At 47.9% G+C, this 13,308-nt stretch overlaps 1 protein-coding gene across 2 annotated transcripts in view; it reads right to left on the reverse strand.

The window, feature by feature from the left end:
• Nucleotides 1-8,542, reverse strand: part of ETS1 (ETS proto-oncogene 1, transcription factor) — a 67,039-nt gene extending 58,497 nt beyond the window's left edge. The window contains exon 1 of one of the 2 annotated variants that reach the window (XM_080650744.1): nucleotides 8,118-8,542. In XM_080650744.1, coding sequence (XP_080506870.1) covers nucleotides 8,118-8,199 — 82 coding nt within the window. In that variant the 5' untranslated portion in view covers nucleotides 8,200-8,542. The remainder of the gene's footprint in view (nucleotides 1-8,117) is intronic. The other variant, XM_080650745.1, reaches the window with a different exon arrangement.
• Between the last annotated feature and the right edge of the window lie 4,766 nt (nucleotides 8,543-13,308).

Below are 13,308 nucleotides of genomic sequence, written 5' to 3' on the forward strand. Positions count from 1 at the left end.
GGAATTCCGCTGAAAAATCTCCTGAGGCATTTTCTGAAGGGAATTTTAGAATCAGACTCAACAGCACACTCTTGACTGGAAACGTACGTGATAGATCACTAATGAGTGACCCTAGCACAAAACTGTAATTGCACAAAAATCTCATAAATTGGGAGCAGGGGTTCCTAAATACTTCACAACCCAGGTACCTACACTTAGCAGACTCAGGAATGCGCTGGCCTGACCTAGTTTCTTTATTTTCCATTTGTACCTTGAAAATATGTACCTGATTGATTCCGTCATCATCTCTGAGGTTTAACACGTAGCCTGATAAGCTGACACAGAGGTTTTAACAACTAACAGTTTGAGGGTGAAGTAAAGTAATGCTACAAAAAAATAAATAAATAACCTCTCTCACAAAGCTCTTCAATAACACTACTCTGTCCCGAAACATCTCCCTTCTTTCCAAGGCAAAATTCATCCTGGGATTCCAGATGCTCTCACATACGTCTTGCCTCACACCTCCTCCTCTCTTTCCTTCCTACAATCAATATTTTTCTTCATATTTATGTAAGCCTTTCTCTCACTCCAAACTTTCGGCATTCTTCCCACGCTGACTTCTACGTCTAAAACCTGAAACCGTCTTAGCCCAGTTCTTAGGCCTCCTTCAAATGCTTCTGAAATACCCCCGTTCTCCCTGAAGCCGACCCATGAACTCATTCCAGCCTAGCACTGTTGGATGAAGGGGCCCCACTGGCACAGAAAATACGCGTAATCGTTGATACCCACACATTTCCATAAATTCCAACTGTGGTCTCCTGCATCTCTAGCCATGGAAGCATCTGGAACACCGGGACTAGTTGGTCTGAGTTCTCCTGACCAGCCACACACCCGGGAGGGGTGACAGGTACTCAGAAAGGATGACACAAAGGGTGGCACCCACGCTGACCGACCTGGTCGCCGGAGACTGCAAACCCGACCGACCGAGGGCAATGCTTGGCCCGTAGGAGGCCTTTCCCAAAAGCCTGTGAAACATCACTTACATCCCTTCACTCCTTCTTCTCATTAGTGCCTTCTGTTGTTGCGTTAGTTTGTTTACACTTTCTTACTTTTTTCTTGTTATCATTCCTCTTCCTTTCTCCTTTAGCCAAAAGGGATGTTGCAATTGAATGCACCTTTCCCTTCCTCCCCCACTAAAGAATTGAGGGCTTGCTTTTACTTTTTAGTGTTACCCACTTTAATGGCACAAAAACTTTTTTTTGTTCCTTTTTTTTTTTTTTGCCCCATTTGATCCCAACAGTAGAACTTCTCATTTTGGCTAAGCATTAAAATAAAACAACAGCTTTAACTGTCTTCACTTGTGTAATGATGACATCCCCCACTACTCAAAAGTTCTTTCTCTCTCTCTCTCTCTCCCTCCCTCCCTCTTTCTCTCTCTTCCTCCGAGCAGAAAGTTTACAGGGCCTCTGCAGAACCTTGCAAAGCAAAAGTGAACAGCTTAGCATCACGACACCAAGCTACCAAGAGGTTTCAGATGTTTGAAATGAACTTGTTTGAGGCTAATTTTTAGTTGTTTCTCAGGCGCTGAAAAATACTACATTACGCATCAAAAACATTTAAAAATATAACCCGTGCTTGGGGAGAAAACCACACTGCACTTTAAATGGCCTCAAACTCTTCATCTGGTCCTTTCGGCTTACTTTGGATGGTCTAACCCCTAAGATTAACAACTCAGATAGATATTAAAAAGAATATTATCATTCAAATTCCGTGTCTAAGTAGCTGACTCTCCTTTGCTGGGAGAACTCCAGTTCATGTCTATTGTTCCGGCGCAATTAGTAACAGCGCCCACTACACTGTCAAAAGCGTCCAGGTTCAGATAGTAAATTATATGATCTCCCAATCTATACACCATCAAGTTCCGAAATCCAATAGCCTGAAACTTTGATTGATCTGGTCAATAGTTTACGATTTTCAGAGAAAGAACTAAATGCTACAGAAAAGAACTGAAAGAAGTTGATGGGGCAGTAAGAAGCCACATTTCAAGGGTCCAGGGAAAGGCTGGCACCCAAGCAGGAGACGCTGGGAAGCACCTGGAAGACAGAATGAAGTTGGCCAAATAATCAATAAATATTTATGGCCCGAACAACAATATTTTGAGTGTGTCTGTAAGCATGGCTCCCTGCCAGTGAAATTGGATCTCTTGCAACCTACGCTACAGACCGATTTCTTTCTGTATCTGCATGGAGGCTATAAACTGCCCGATTAAATTAAAAAGGTAACACAGATGGACACGGGGCTTCAGAAAGGGAGCCAGGGAGGAAGAGTCTGTTTATGCAACTTGAAAAACATCTACTGACAGGGTGGGGAAAAAAAAAAAAAGGATCTTTAACCCAGCTGCAAAAAAGTAGCTCTAGACGCATGCCAAGTAGAGATGAGAGATTTGGGCATTGTCTTGGCATTCCTAACCGTGAGTTAAGAAAAGCTTAACAGCGAGGAGCAAAGAAGAGACCTAGAATGTGGTGAACAGAGAGACAAATCCCATCCGAGAGTCTGTCTAAGCAGAGACATGGGGCCAACATCTCGTTCTGGAGCAGCCAGATAAAAACATGGCGACTGTGTTGTTAACACACAAATTCCTCTGTGATGACTGCATGGGCCTGAGGATGCTGATTATTTAGAGAAAACGCTCCCCGTCGGGCCGCGGTAGAGGAGCCGATACCTTAGGCTCAGACAAGGAGCCTGGTGTCTGGCTGCTTCTCCATCAGCCATGGGCTGTGGAGGGCGGGCGGGTCTGCAGGTAGAATCCGAGGGCTCACTTTCCTTCTTGTGCCGGAATAACTGCAAACAGTGTGCCCTGGCCCATGAAATGGGCTTGAAAACATTAAATTTTAGGCTTTGAAAAACACTATATTTTAGGCCAAAAAACCCCACAAAATTCTTGCTGTGCAGACAGCAAAGGTAGGTACCTCTGGCCCCTTTGCAAGCAGGAGAATTCAACTAAAACCACGTAAAGAGAGTGAACTCATTGCTGGTCTGTCTCTCATCACCCAGCGTGTAAGTGAGATGCCAGGAAGGGCAGCGTCCGTGATGAAAGAGGTGGAACAAGCCGAGTCAGGAGCCGCGGGAAGGATGCGACCTTGGAAGTGAACATAATCACCTCCCCACCTGTGCGAGCGTGAACACACTGGGAAGACAAGAGCCCTGGGCCTCTGCTTGGTGATCGGAGGCAAACATTGCTGGACCCTTCCAGCATCTTCCTGAAGCAGCCAGGTCTGGAGATGGTGCCTGGACAGGCTCTTTCCCCAGGCTCAGCAGAGTCATTCAGGGTGGCTGGGACCCCTGCACCTTTTAAACCCCCAAAGCACCAACCATCACGGCCTTCTCATCGCCCCCTTCTTTTATTTATTTATTTTTTAATATATTTTTATTGATTTCAGAGAAGGAAGGAGAGAGAGAGAACCATCAATGATGAGAATCATTGACTGGCTGCCTTCGGCATACCCCACACTGGGGATCGAGCCCGCAACCCGGGCATGTGCCCTTGATCAGAATCGAACCCAGGACCCTTCAGTCCGAAGGCTGCCGCTCTATCCCCTGAGCCAAACCGGCTAGGGCCCTCTTCTAATTTCCACAGGTTCTAAAAATAACACGGTGTTTTATTTTTAGGCATAAAGTGCCTGCAACGGCTGGTCAGTTTGCAATTTTCTAACAGTGTGGCCTTGGGTGAAGTATGCACCTCTCTGTATATCATTGTCCTCCTCCGTAAAGGAGATAAAATAAGACCTCCCCAGCCCGGAATGTAAAAGAACAATTGTATGTTAGCATGACAAGTGCATGATGCAGGCTCCACCTGTATCAGGAAGACCTCTACAGGGGTGAGTGCAAGCATCTCCCTTCAACGCAAACTCATGGAATGCCACCACAGCCCCGGGTCATTCCTTCTGCAAGGTGTCCAACTGTGCAGCCGCTGAGCCTCTGTAGTTACCTGTGCTCTTGGAAATGGGAGCCTGGCTTGGTTGAAAAGCCCTGACCTGCCCTAACCAGCTCTGGGTTTGCACAGAGTACGATGGAGCTCAGAGCAAGCTGGCTCTGGGAGGTTGACCAGGGCTGGTTTGTCTCCTAGAGGGAGGGGATCTCCTACAGGGTGGTCTGGTCTCTTTAAGAAAGAAAAAAAGTTGCACAGACCAGAAAAACACACAACAACAACAACAACCAAAAAAACACCCAGCAATACAAACCAACCAAAAATGCCAGGAATGCAAGCTCTGCCAACCAAATAAATAAATAAAATGTGAGATACTTTATAATAACTGGACACGATGCATTTCTCAAGCCTGCATAATTGAAATACCCTACTTTTCCATCCGCCCTGCAAATGTCCCGGTGGCCTCTAGTCTTGGTGGCTGTTTGGATCTGAGGTAGCATTGACAAAGCCCACCACCCAAAGTAACTAACCGACCCTGGTGCCTTTAGCTCTGACAGGCGAGACCTCGCGATCCTCTGAAAGTTACCCATCTCTGTGTGTGCTCTCTGGAGATCTCTGCTAAGCAGGAGAAGGCGGTCTCTTTAACTGTACCCTTCTCATACCTAAAGAGGTACAGAATACAGTGGTAGCCCCTATCAAACATTTCAAGGGCCCCTGAAAATTCTACCCCAATAAGGGTCACTTTTTTGTTGACTTGTTTTCTAGTTAACTGTTCAAGGGAATGTATTATGGGTCAGGCACTGTTTTAAGATGTTTCACGCATTCATAGATTTAATTACCATGTCAACGCGTGAGGTAGAACAATGACTACACTCATAGATGCAGGAGCTGGAGCACAGAGAGATTAAGTCATTTGCCCGAAGTCACACAGCTAGGCAGAGCTGGGATTCCAACTCAGACAGGTTGGCTCCAGAGCCCCAGCTCTGAGCCTCTGGGGTCCTTAAGTCACTAATGGGGTGGTCCGTGGGGGGGGGGGGGGGCGTTGAAGCACAACGAACAAGGGATCCTGGGAGCCTGGCAACTCTGCCTCCTTCTTGTCTACACTGATGAAGATACACAGACTGATGAGAGAGACGGGGAGAGGGACAAAGCGTCTTCCTATCTCTAAGGTCCCCAACGGATGGACGTCCTCTGCTCGGGCCCAAGGGGGGTGAATCTTTTACTCTTGTAAAGCAGCACACATCCAGAATTAGGACTCTCTATCTTCTCTGGGCATTACACTCACCTCACCAAGAAGGTGGAATGGGAAGGAGACAAAAACCGAAGCAGCTTGGGAATGTATTTGCTTTGGCACCCAGCTTCCACCCCGTCCCCAGCAAGGTCCCCACCGGGAGGGAACTCCATGGACACTCAATAGCTTTGTTTGTTTTAGCCCATTTTTAAGATCTGAGAACCCTGCCATCGCACACGGCCAGCAACATGGTCTATCTTCCCACGCCGAAGGAAAATGCAATTTCAATGTCATTTCAAAGGACAGACATGTCAGTTCGGGCCCGAAAGCTGTCAAAAATGCTGGGAGGTCTCCATCTAGAATAAAGGTTCCTGATCAAGTCCTATTCACAAACACAGGCAAACAATCCAGGACTCCTGTCCCTCCCCCCCCTCCCCAATCCCCCACCTCCCTGTCTCTGGCTCTCCCATGGGAGTGGGGGACAGCGTGGGGGAACCTGGTTTAACTCTTTAAACCAGATAAGATCCCAAACTAGTTGTCTCCACACCTAAGAAACTAAACAACCCGTAGACTCATTCTGACACAAAGCCATGCTGCGAGAAGTTAAACTTTAAACACATGTCTTGTACGGTCTGGTGGGCAAGGCAAATCCCCGCTCAGCCGGGGTCTTCTCCTCCCACAACAAAGCAGGCGGCCAGGCCGGCGTGTTTTCCCTCCTTGCACCTGCAGGTTGAAGTCGCAACTGAAGGTTCTCTGCTGGGCTTTGCCAAGGTAACTTGCAGTGTTGCTCAAGGCAGTGGACGCTGAAGTTAGAAACAGGGATTCGTTGTACTTCGGCCGAGAGCTCACTAGATATTCTCAGGTGAGTGACTCACCTCTGTGCCTCTCTTTCCCTCACCCCTCTGTGGGGTATGGGGAGAATGTTCACACATGTTTCTAAACACCCAGAATTAAACTCACTAAAACTTGGTTATTATAATCTATATAGGTATTTTCAAGTTTCTCCCTTTATTTTCCCCAAAATAGTTCCGGAAATCAAGCCTCATTACAATGAATGGCAGAAAGCTGCCCAACCCTTTGACCAGCTGAAATTTTATTGTATTGAAGGTTGCTTACATGGTTTGTTAACCTTTTTTTTTTTTAAGAAAAAAAAAAAGAGGGGCCTACAAAGGCGTTTATTTAAATGGATGTGACTATAACATTAGGCCTTATTCTACCCATTTTACAGATGGAAAAACGAAGGGAAGTTATGTACCCAGGGTTTGTTTTTATCAATAACCAACATAACAGCATAATATACTTAAACTCTCTAAAACTTAACATTTAAATACTTAAAAGTTGCTTCAGCTGTTTACTGTGATCTAAAACTTGGGTTGCCAGGGACTTTTTTTCATTCCCAGCCCCTGGGCTCCGGACGGTAGGTGTGTGGACTGACGTAGCTACACTATACCTCCCACGCGACCCCATCTGTGGACACACGTATCAACAAGCCACCCGAAAGGAAAAGACCCACTAGCTGTGTGTATATATCTGCAGGACACGACCCTTCCGCTTCTTGCCTCTATGGTTTGAATCAGCTGTGACTAACAAAACTTATTCTGGCTTCCGTGGACCCCCAAAGGCAACTGTCACAGGGACATTAGTTTTGAACTGTAGCTCTCAGTGCCTGAAAGGTCTCTGGTTCTAGTGGATCTCAGCATTGCTCACACCATCCATCGCCATCCTTCCGAAGACACACCAGCCGGAGCCTTCTCTGCGTACTTCTCAGTGATGCAAACTGGGGCTGAGGGTTAGGGGGTCTGAGAGGAGAGGACGCGCCCTGGTCTTCGTGGACATCTCTGAAGGACCCTCCAAGGGACAAAACATAGGCTTGGCTGGTGTTGAAAGTGGAAGCAGATTCAGAAAGAGTTAAAACGCACAACTAATTCTTCTGGCAGAGGCGATGAAGGGTAAGCCACAGGGAGCAGCAGCTAAACTAATGGAGAAGCTGATGCACACACTTAACACACGACTGCCGTTCATTATTTTCCAGAAAGCAGCGCCTTTTCTCGGTATCTTTCTAACTTCGCCTCCAAAATCACAAATCTCAAAGGAGAGCTGGCAGTGCCTTATCCTAAAAGCAATCATCTTTTTCTTCTTAAACGGCATTTATTCCAGGAATAATGGAGTGTCAGACTCCGTGAAACTGCTTAGCACCAAAAAAAACTGTGCCTAAGGCAAAATGAAATTTCTTTCCCACCCCTTCCTTCTTCAAGTCCTTCAAATCAAAGAGGAGGCCACCACCACCCACTAACGAACCAAAGACCCCAAGTGGGGTGTTGGGCTGTTTGCCCTCTTCTAAGGCATCTGTAGTCCCAGAGGGCACATGAGAAAAAATGGCCAAAGTGAGTAATCTGCATGAAAAGCATCAGCGTGTTTCCCGAAATTAAAATGCTCATTTCAACTCTCCTCCCACCTCCTTGTCCTTCACCCAGAAAAGAGGGACTAGAAAGCTAAGCGACGGGTGACAGGGGAGCTCAGGAAAGCAAGACATTTGAACCAGCCCTGGAGGGCCAGCCAGTTAGACACCTTCCCCCCTCTGATGGCCCAGGGCCCTCCATCCAGGTCCATTTCTGGGGGATGCAGAGTCAGGGGAATGATGTCCTCTGCGGGTGTCCATTCCCCAAACGTGCAGGAAAAAAAAAGCCAGAGGGTTCTTGCTCATTTGGAAAAAAAATAAAGAAGCGGGAATGGGAGTGCTGGACATTCTATAAGCTTTTTCCCACTCTTCACAAAAACACAGCTGTGAAAATAAATTCCACCCCCAAACCAGGGTCTCAGGCCACCAACAGTCCTCTTCCCTGCCTCTCTCCAGCTGCCACCAGCATCGCCCGCTCAGGCACAAACGCACAGCCTGGAAGGGAATTTCGAGGCGTGGGGGAGAAGGGGAGGAGACCCGGACCCAGAGCTGGGGTGCGCATCTGGGCAGTCACCACTCACCCGGGGAGGGGAAAAGCTCCAGATCCACTTTTTCCGTCTTGATGATGGTGAGAGTCGGTTTGAGATCGACGGCCGCCTTCATGGTGCCAGGAGTGAAGGGCGGACAGGGTGAGAGCAAGTTTGCTGTTATTCTTGTTGTTTTTGCTTTTTAATGGGGATTCGTCACGGGGGAAAGGGGACAGGGGCAATCCAATTTTCTTCCCTCAAGTCTCAAATTCCCGCCGGCTTTCCCCCCCGCGCCCAGAAGGTGCGCGCCCGGTACTCCGGCGAAGTTGGCACTTTGCGGGGAAAGTCGCGCGCTCGGGTCCCAGGCTCGCCCGCGCCGCGCCGCTCCCTCCTCTCGGCCGCCGGCTGCCTCCGCTCGTCGCCGCTCCCCGGAGCCGCTCGCCTGTCTTCCCTCCCGCGCGCGCTCTTCCCTCCTCTTTAGGGCGTTTCTCTCTTCGCGGAGCCGGGCGCCGGGTCTACGCCCCCCAACCCCCCCACCGCATCCCCCAGGACCTCCGCAGGGGGGAGCGCGGGCGGGGCGCGGGGCGGGGCGGGCAGCGGCTGGGCCCGGACCCGCAGCCAATCGCAAGCGGCCGCCCAAAGTGAAAGGAAGGTGGGCGGGGCTCCCGGCAGCCCGCGCCCCTCCCCGCACCCCGGACCCCGGGTCAGGCCGCCAAGGAGTAGGCGTGGAGCTGGGTGCGCCTCCGGCGGGCCGGGGGGCCCTGGGCACGGATGCGCGGGGCCGCGGGGAGCAGGCTGCGTGCAGTCTCCCCGACCTTCGGGAAAGTCCCCCTGATTCTCCACGCATTCTTGAGGGCTTGGTCACCCGCTCCGGCCCCCTCCCGGTGGCAGCATAGTTTTGGAAGTGCGTGTACATCATTCATTCACAAAGACTGACACACAGGACGTGAGGCATGCGGATGGAGGGCGTGCGTGTGAGCAGGCGCAGGAGCCTCGCGAGCGGGTGTCCCCACGGGGCTGTAGGAATAGTGGACTCCCACTGCTTAGTGAGCCAGGAAGCAGGACTGGTTTTTAGGTTTTTCAGAACCCACCAGTGCAATCAAGAAAAGACCGACCTGCCCTTGATAAGCCTCAAGCTCAAGGCAGCCTACTGGGCACCCCCAAACAGAGGCTCGCATGCTGCTGTTTTATTGGGAGAGTCCAGAACAGGGCCCCCAAACTAGAATCAGTCCTGGGCTTCCATAAGCTTCATTTTACTTAGAGCAGCGCTGATGCCGAAGGGGAATTACTGCTCTGTCCCTAACTATGTCCCTATTGTCCCTTTCACAGGCTCTCCTCTGCGAGATGAAACTGACAACCCCACTCTACCACCACCACCAAAGAGGCCTTGGGGCGTCTCTGTGGCTGTGAATTTCTGGAGCCATCATCTGTGACATCATCCACTTGGGTACGTCAGACACTTCGGACACACCAACGTGATCCCGAATCATTAATGATTTGCCCCTGGTACATTGCTTATCATAAATGGAGATCCTTGGTCTTAACCAGAAGATATAGAGGTACATACATCTACTCCTATATAGAGACAGCTAGGGCCAGACATTCAGATCTCTCTTTGAGTCACTAAAAGATGAAATATAAATTTTTCTGATCAACGTCAGAGAAAGCTATTTTTACTAAGTGTTGTTGCCTGATTTCTAAGCAGACGTTGAACTCCCACAACTTTGCCTGTCGCTGTAACCTCTGCCTCTGGTAAGTTTTAACACACCTGCTTACTTTCCTCTAATCCCAGGTTCATCTCCTTGAAGTCTTCTAACTCACAGGCTTCCCACAGCGAATGAGGGAAGGAACTAGGAAGAGAAAATAAATCTTGAACTTCCAGTTCAATCTGCAAATCATGCCCCTCCTTCAGTAACCAGGGGGAAAATATTTGTACGGAATAATCCTAATTTGTGAAGGATTGTTGTCATCCAGCTGTGTTTCCAAAAGGTACAGGAAAACAATGCTGGCCCCAGATGACAAGAACAGGCAGTTCTGATCCTGGGAAAAGCCGGGAAATGGCTGATGAATGAATTGTGCATTCACACATCCAGATGAGCCCCAAAGAAAAGGATCGGAACCAGCCCTGCCTTACCCACTGTGAATACATTAGCAGAAGAACTGAGCAAATCAAGTTGCTTTGAGGAATTTTCTCTCATTGATGTTATCTTAAGAAAATGTTGGGTTTTGTTTTAATTCTAGTATGAGTACTTGGCTATTTTCAAAAGCAGCTTCCTCGGAACAAGTCCTTTCTCTCTTCCCCAGTGGGGTCCTTAGCTTTCTTCTTCAGGCTAGCCGAGTGGTCCACAAACGGCGGCTCGCGAGCCACATGCGAGCCACATGCGGCTCTTTGGCCCCTTGAGTGTGGCTCTTCCACAAAATACCACAGCCTGGGCGAGTCTATTTTGAAGAACTGGCCTTTGAAGAAGTTTAAGTTTAAAAAATTTGGCTCTCAAAAGAAATTTCAATCATTGTACTGTTGGTATTTGACTCTGTTGACTAATGAGTTTGCCGACCACTGCAAACACTGCTGCTAATACCACCCACCCGCTCTTCGCTAAGAGTCCTCCCTGGTTCAACTCTAAACACTTTCCACTCCAGCAGTGGGGAGATTTAGTCCTTCAGTTCTTCAACTCAACGTGTCCTCACCCTTTTCTAACCTATCCAGGCCGGAAGCACAGAAACTCGAAATGTTTGAGGGTCCTAGTCAAGGAATGGGGTTGGGGAGATGGCCAGGTTGGGGAGATAGCCAGGAGTCATCACAGACCTCCCAGAAAGTTACGTCTCTGTGAGTCGGTCATAAATATCATATCGGTGTTATCGTAAGTTATGCATCTAACTCTCTGGTTGAAACTTCACTTGGGACAAGGAGCACTAGTATGGACAAGTTAAAATATTGCAGGTATCAATGTGATTAACCTAATCAAATTTGATTAATGAAAATTTTCCTCTTTTCTTAAATAGATTTTATTGATTTCAGAGAGAAAGGGAGAGGGAGAGAGAGAGAAACATCCATGATGAGAAGGAATCATTGACCAGCTGCTTCCTGCACGTCCCCTACTGGGGATAGAGCCCTTACCTCAGGCATATGCCCTGACTGGGAATGGAACCATGACCTCTGGTTCATAGGTCCAGACTCAATTACTGAGCCACATCAGCTGGGCAAAAATTTTATTCTCTTTAGGACACAAGTAGATTTTTCTAAATGTTCCTTATGAACTTTAGATGCCATTTCTGTCTTGCCATGTCCTTAAAGACAATGCCTGGCCCAGGGCCTGACACCCTGGAGATGCTCCATAAATAAGTGTTGAATGATGAATTATCAACTTCCCGGTCCTGTGGGCGTCGACTTGCCACCAATTCTCTCTAATTCAAAGATCAAGTGAGTTTGGTATGCTATGGCTGTGAAGATGAACTTGAAAAACGGCAGTGACTCCGCGCCCAGGTCTGCCCGTTCTCCCACAGGGCAGGGGAGAGAGCGTCTGTTCCCCATACCCATGTCACTCCAGGTCATTTGTGCCTCAGTTTCCCCACCAACAAAATAAGATCGGCTGAGCCTTGCCTTGGGCTTGGCTAGTGGTTCCTAGATGATATCTGATTGTTAAGGCATTCAAGACAAATCAACTGAGGACAAACTTTTTAGCTTTTGCTTGTCCTGTGGCATTCTGTTGCTCCCACACTTGGGAGAAAACAAGTATATTTTTAAACATTCCTTAGACTTAGGGAATTACATCCAGCAAGGGCTGCAGCTGCTTAAGCCAGGGACATTATGGCAGTAAGATAAAAAAAAAAAAAAAAAAAAAAAAAAAAGGCTGCAGGAGTTGAGGGACAAGGGTGTGGAACCAGACATTATTGTACAAAAAAAAAAAAAAATAGTCATATTTTTACATGAATTCCCTCAAAAAACATGAAGTATGTAAAAAGAAAAAAAAAAAAAACTTTGTCAGTTATACTCCTCCTTCAACTCCACCCCAAATTTAACAAAAAGAAATATTAAAACACACCTAATTTCAAACATGGCAGACCGACTCCCCTCTCCAGAGTGTGCTAGAATAAGTCGTCTATTTTCCTGAATGTTGAACTTCGACAACCCTGAGTTGGATCTCTGAGTTTCAAGCTAAAATACGCTTTATTAGAGGTAAGTACAGAAACATTCAGACCACTAACGGCTAATCCAAAACAAGCTGATGACTCACAGATGTTAATTTACCGGTTTAAGTGTAAGATTAAAAAAGAGAGAGAGAGAGAAACTCCTCGATTAACAACCTGTCTGAGTTTGTGGTTGTTTTTCTTTGAGAACAGGCAACAGTCTCTGACACAGAAACAGGCTCCTAAGGCTTAACTGGAAGGAAAGTGGTTTCTCTGATAAGTCAAGCCATTTAAAAGCACCAGGGGAAGAAAGATGCCTGGGGCTCCCCTGTCCACCACCATCAAGCAGTAATAAAATGGAAAATCAGAGATTGGGGAGGGGGGCGGTGAGAATAACTCTCTTAATTAAACTCTGATGTCAAAGGGCCTTGGGGTCAACCCAAGAACCCGAGTGGGGGACCCAGAACTGACTGCACCCTGGCTCTGTGACCTCAGCAAAGCCACTTAACCTTCTTGTGTCACAACCTCATCTCTGTTTCAGGGAATAAAACCAGCCCTGGCTCTCCCCACCATGTAATACAGACTCATTAGCTATTGTTTAGATGGTACAATAAACAATGAGCGATAAGAGGAGCTGCAGTTGGGAGGGAAGCGGGGCGGAGGGATGGGGCCTGTTGGCCGGGGAAGCTCTCCATAATAAAACCAAAGGAAGACGAGTGGTATAAGCTCTGGAATATAAGACTCAGGTTCAAATTCCAGCTCCCCCAACTAACCAGCTGAGTTAGCCCACATCAGGCATACAGTCCTGAACCTCAGTCCATCCATGTGGGAAGCAGGGATAATCATACACCCACCTTTTAGGGCTGTTTGGAAGATTCAGTGGGAAAATGCATGCAAAGCAATTAGCACTGTGTCTAGGTCAGAACGAGTGCTCAGTTATTATTAAAGCACTAGAGGCCCAGCATGCAAAATCGCGCGAGACTCAGCCCTGCTGTGCTGCGAGACCCATCAATGCACCTACTGGTGACCCGTCGTTTGGTCGTTACAACGTTACGGTCACTGGCCTTTTTTAATATAGAAGATTGTGACTGCTATTAAGCTCCAGTATAAGGTAGAA

This window comes from Plecotus auritus (assembly GCF_963455305.1).
Source record: "Plecotus auritus genome assembly, chromosome: 13".
Lineage (NCBI taxonomy): Eukaryota > Metazoa > Chordata > Mammalia > Chiroptera > Vespertilionidae > Plecotus > Plecotus auritus.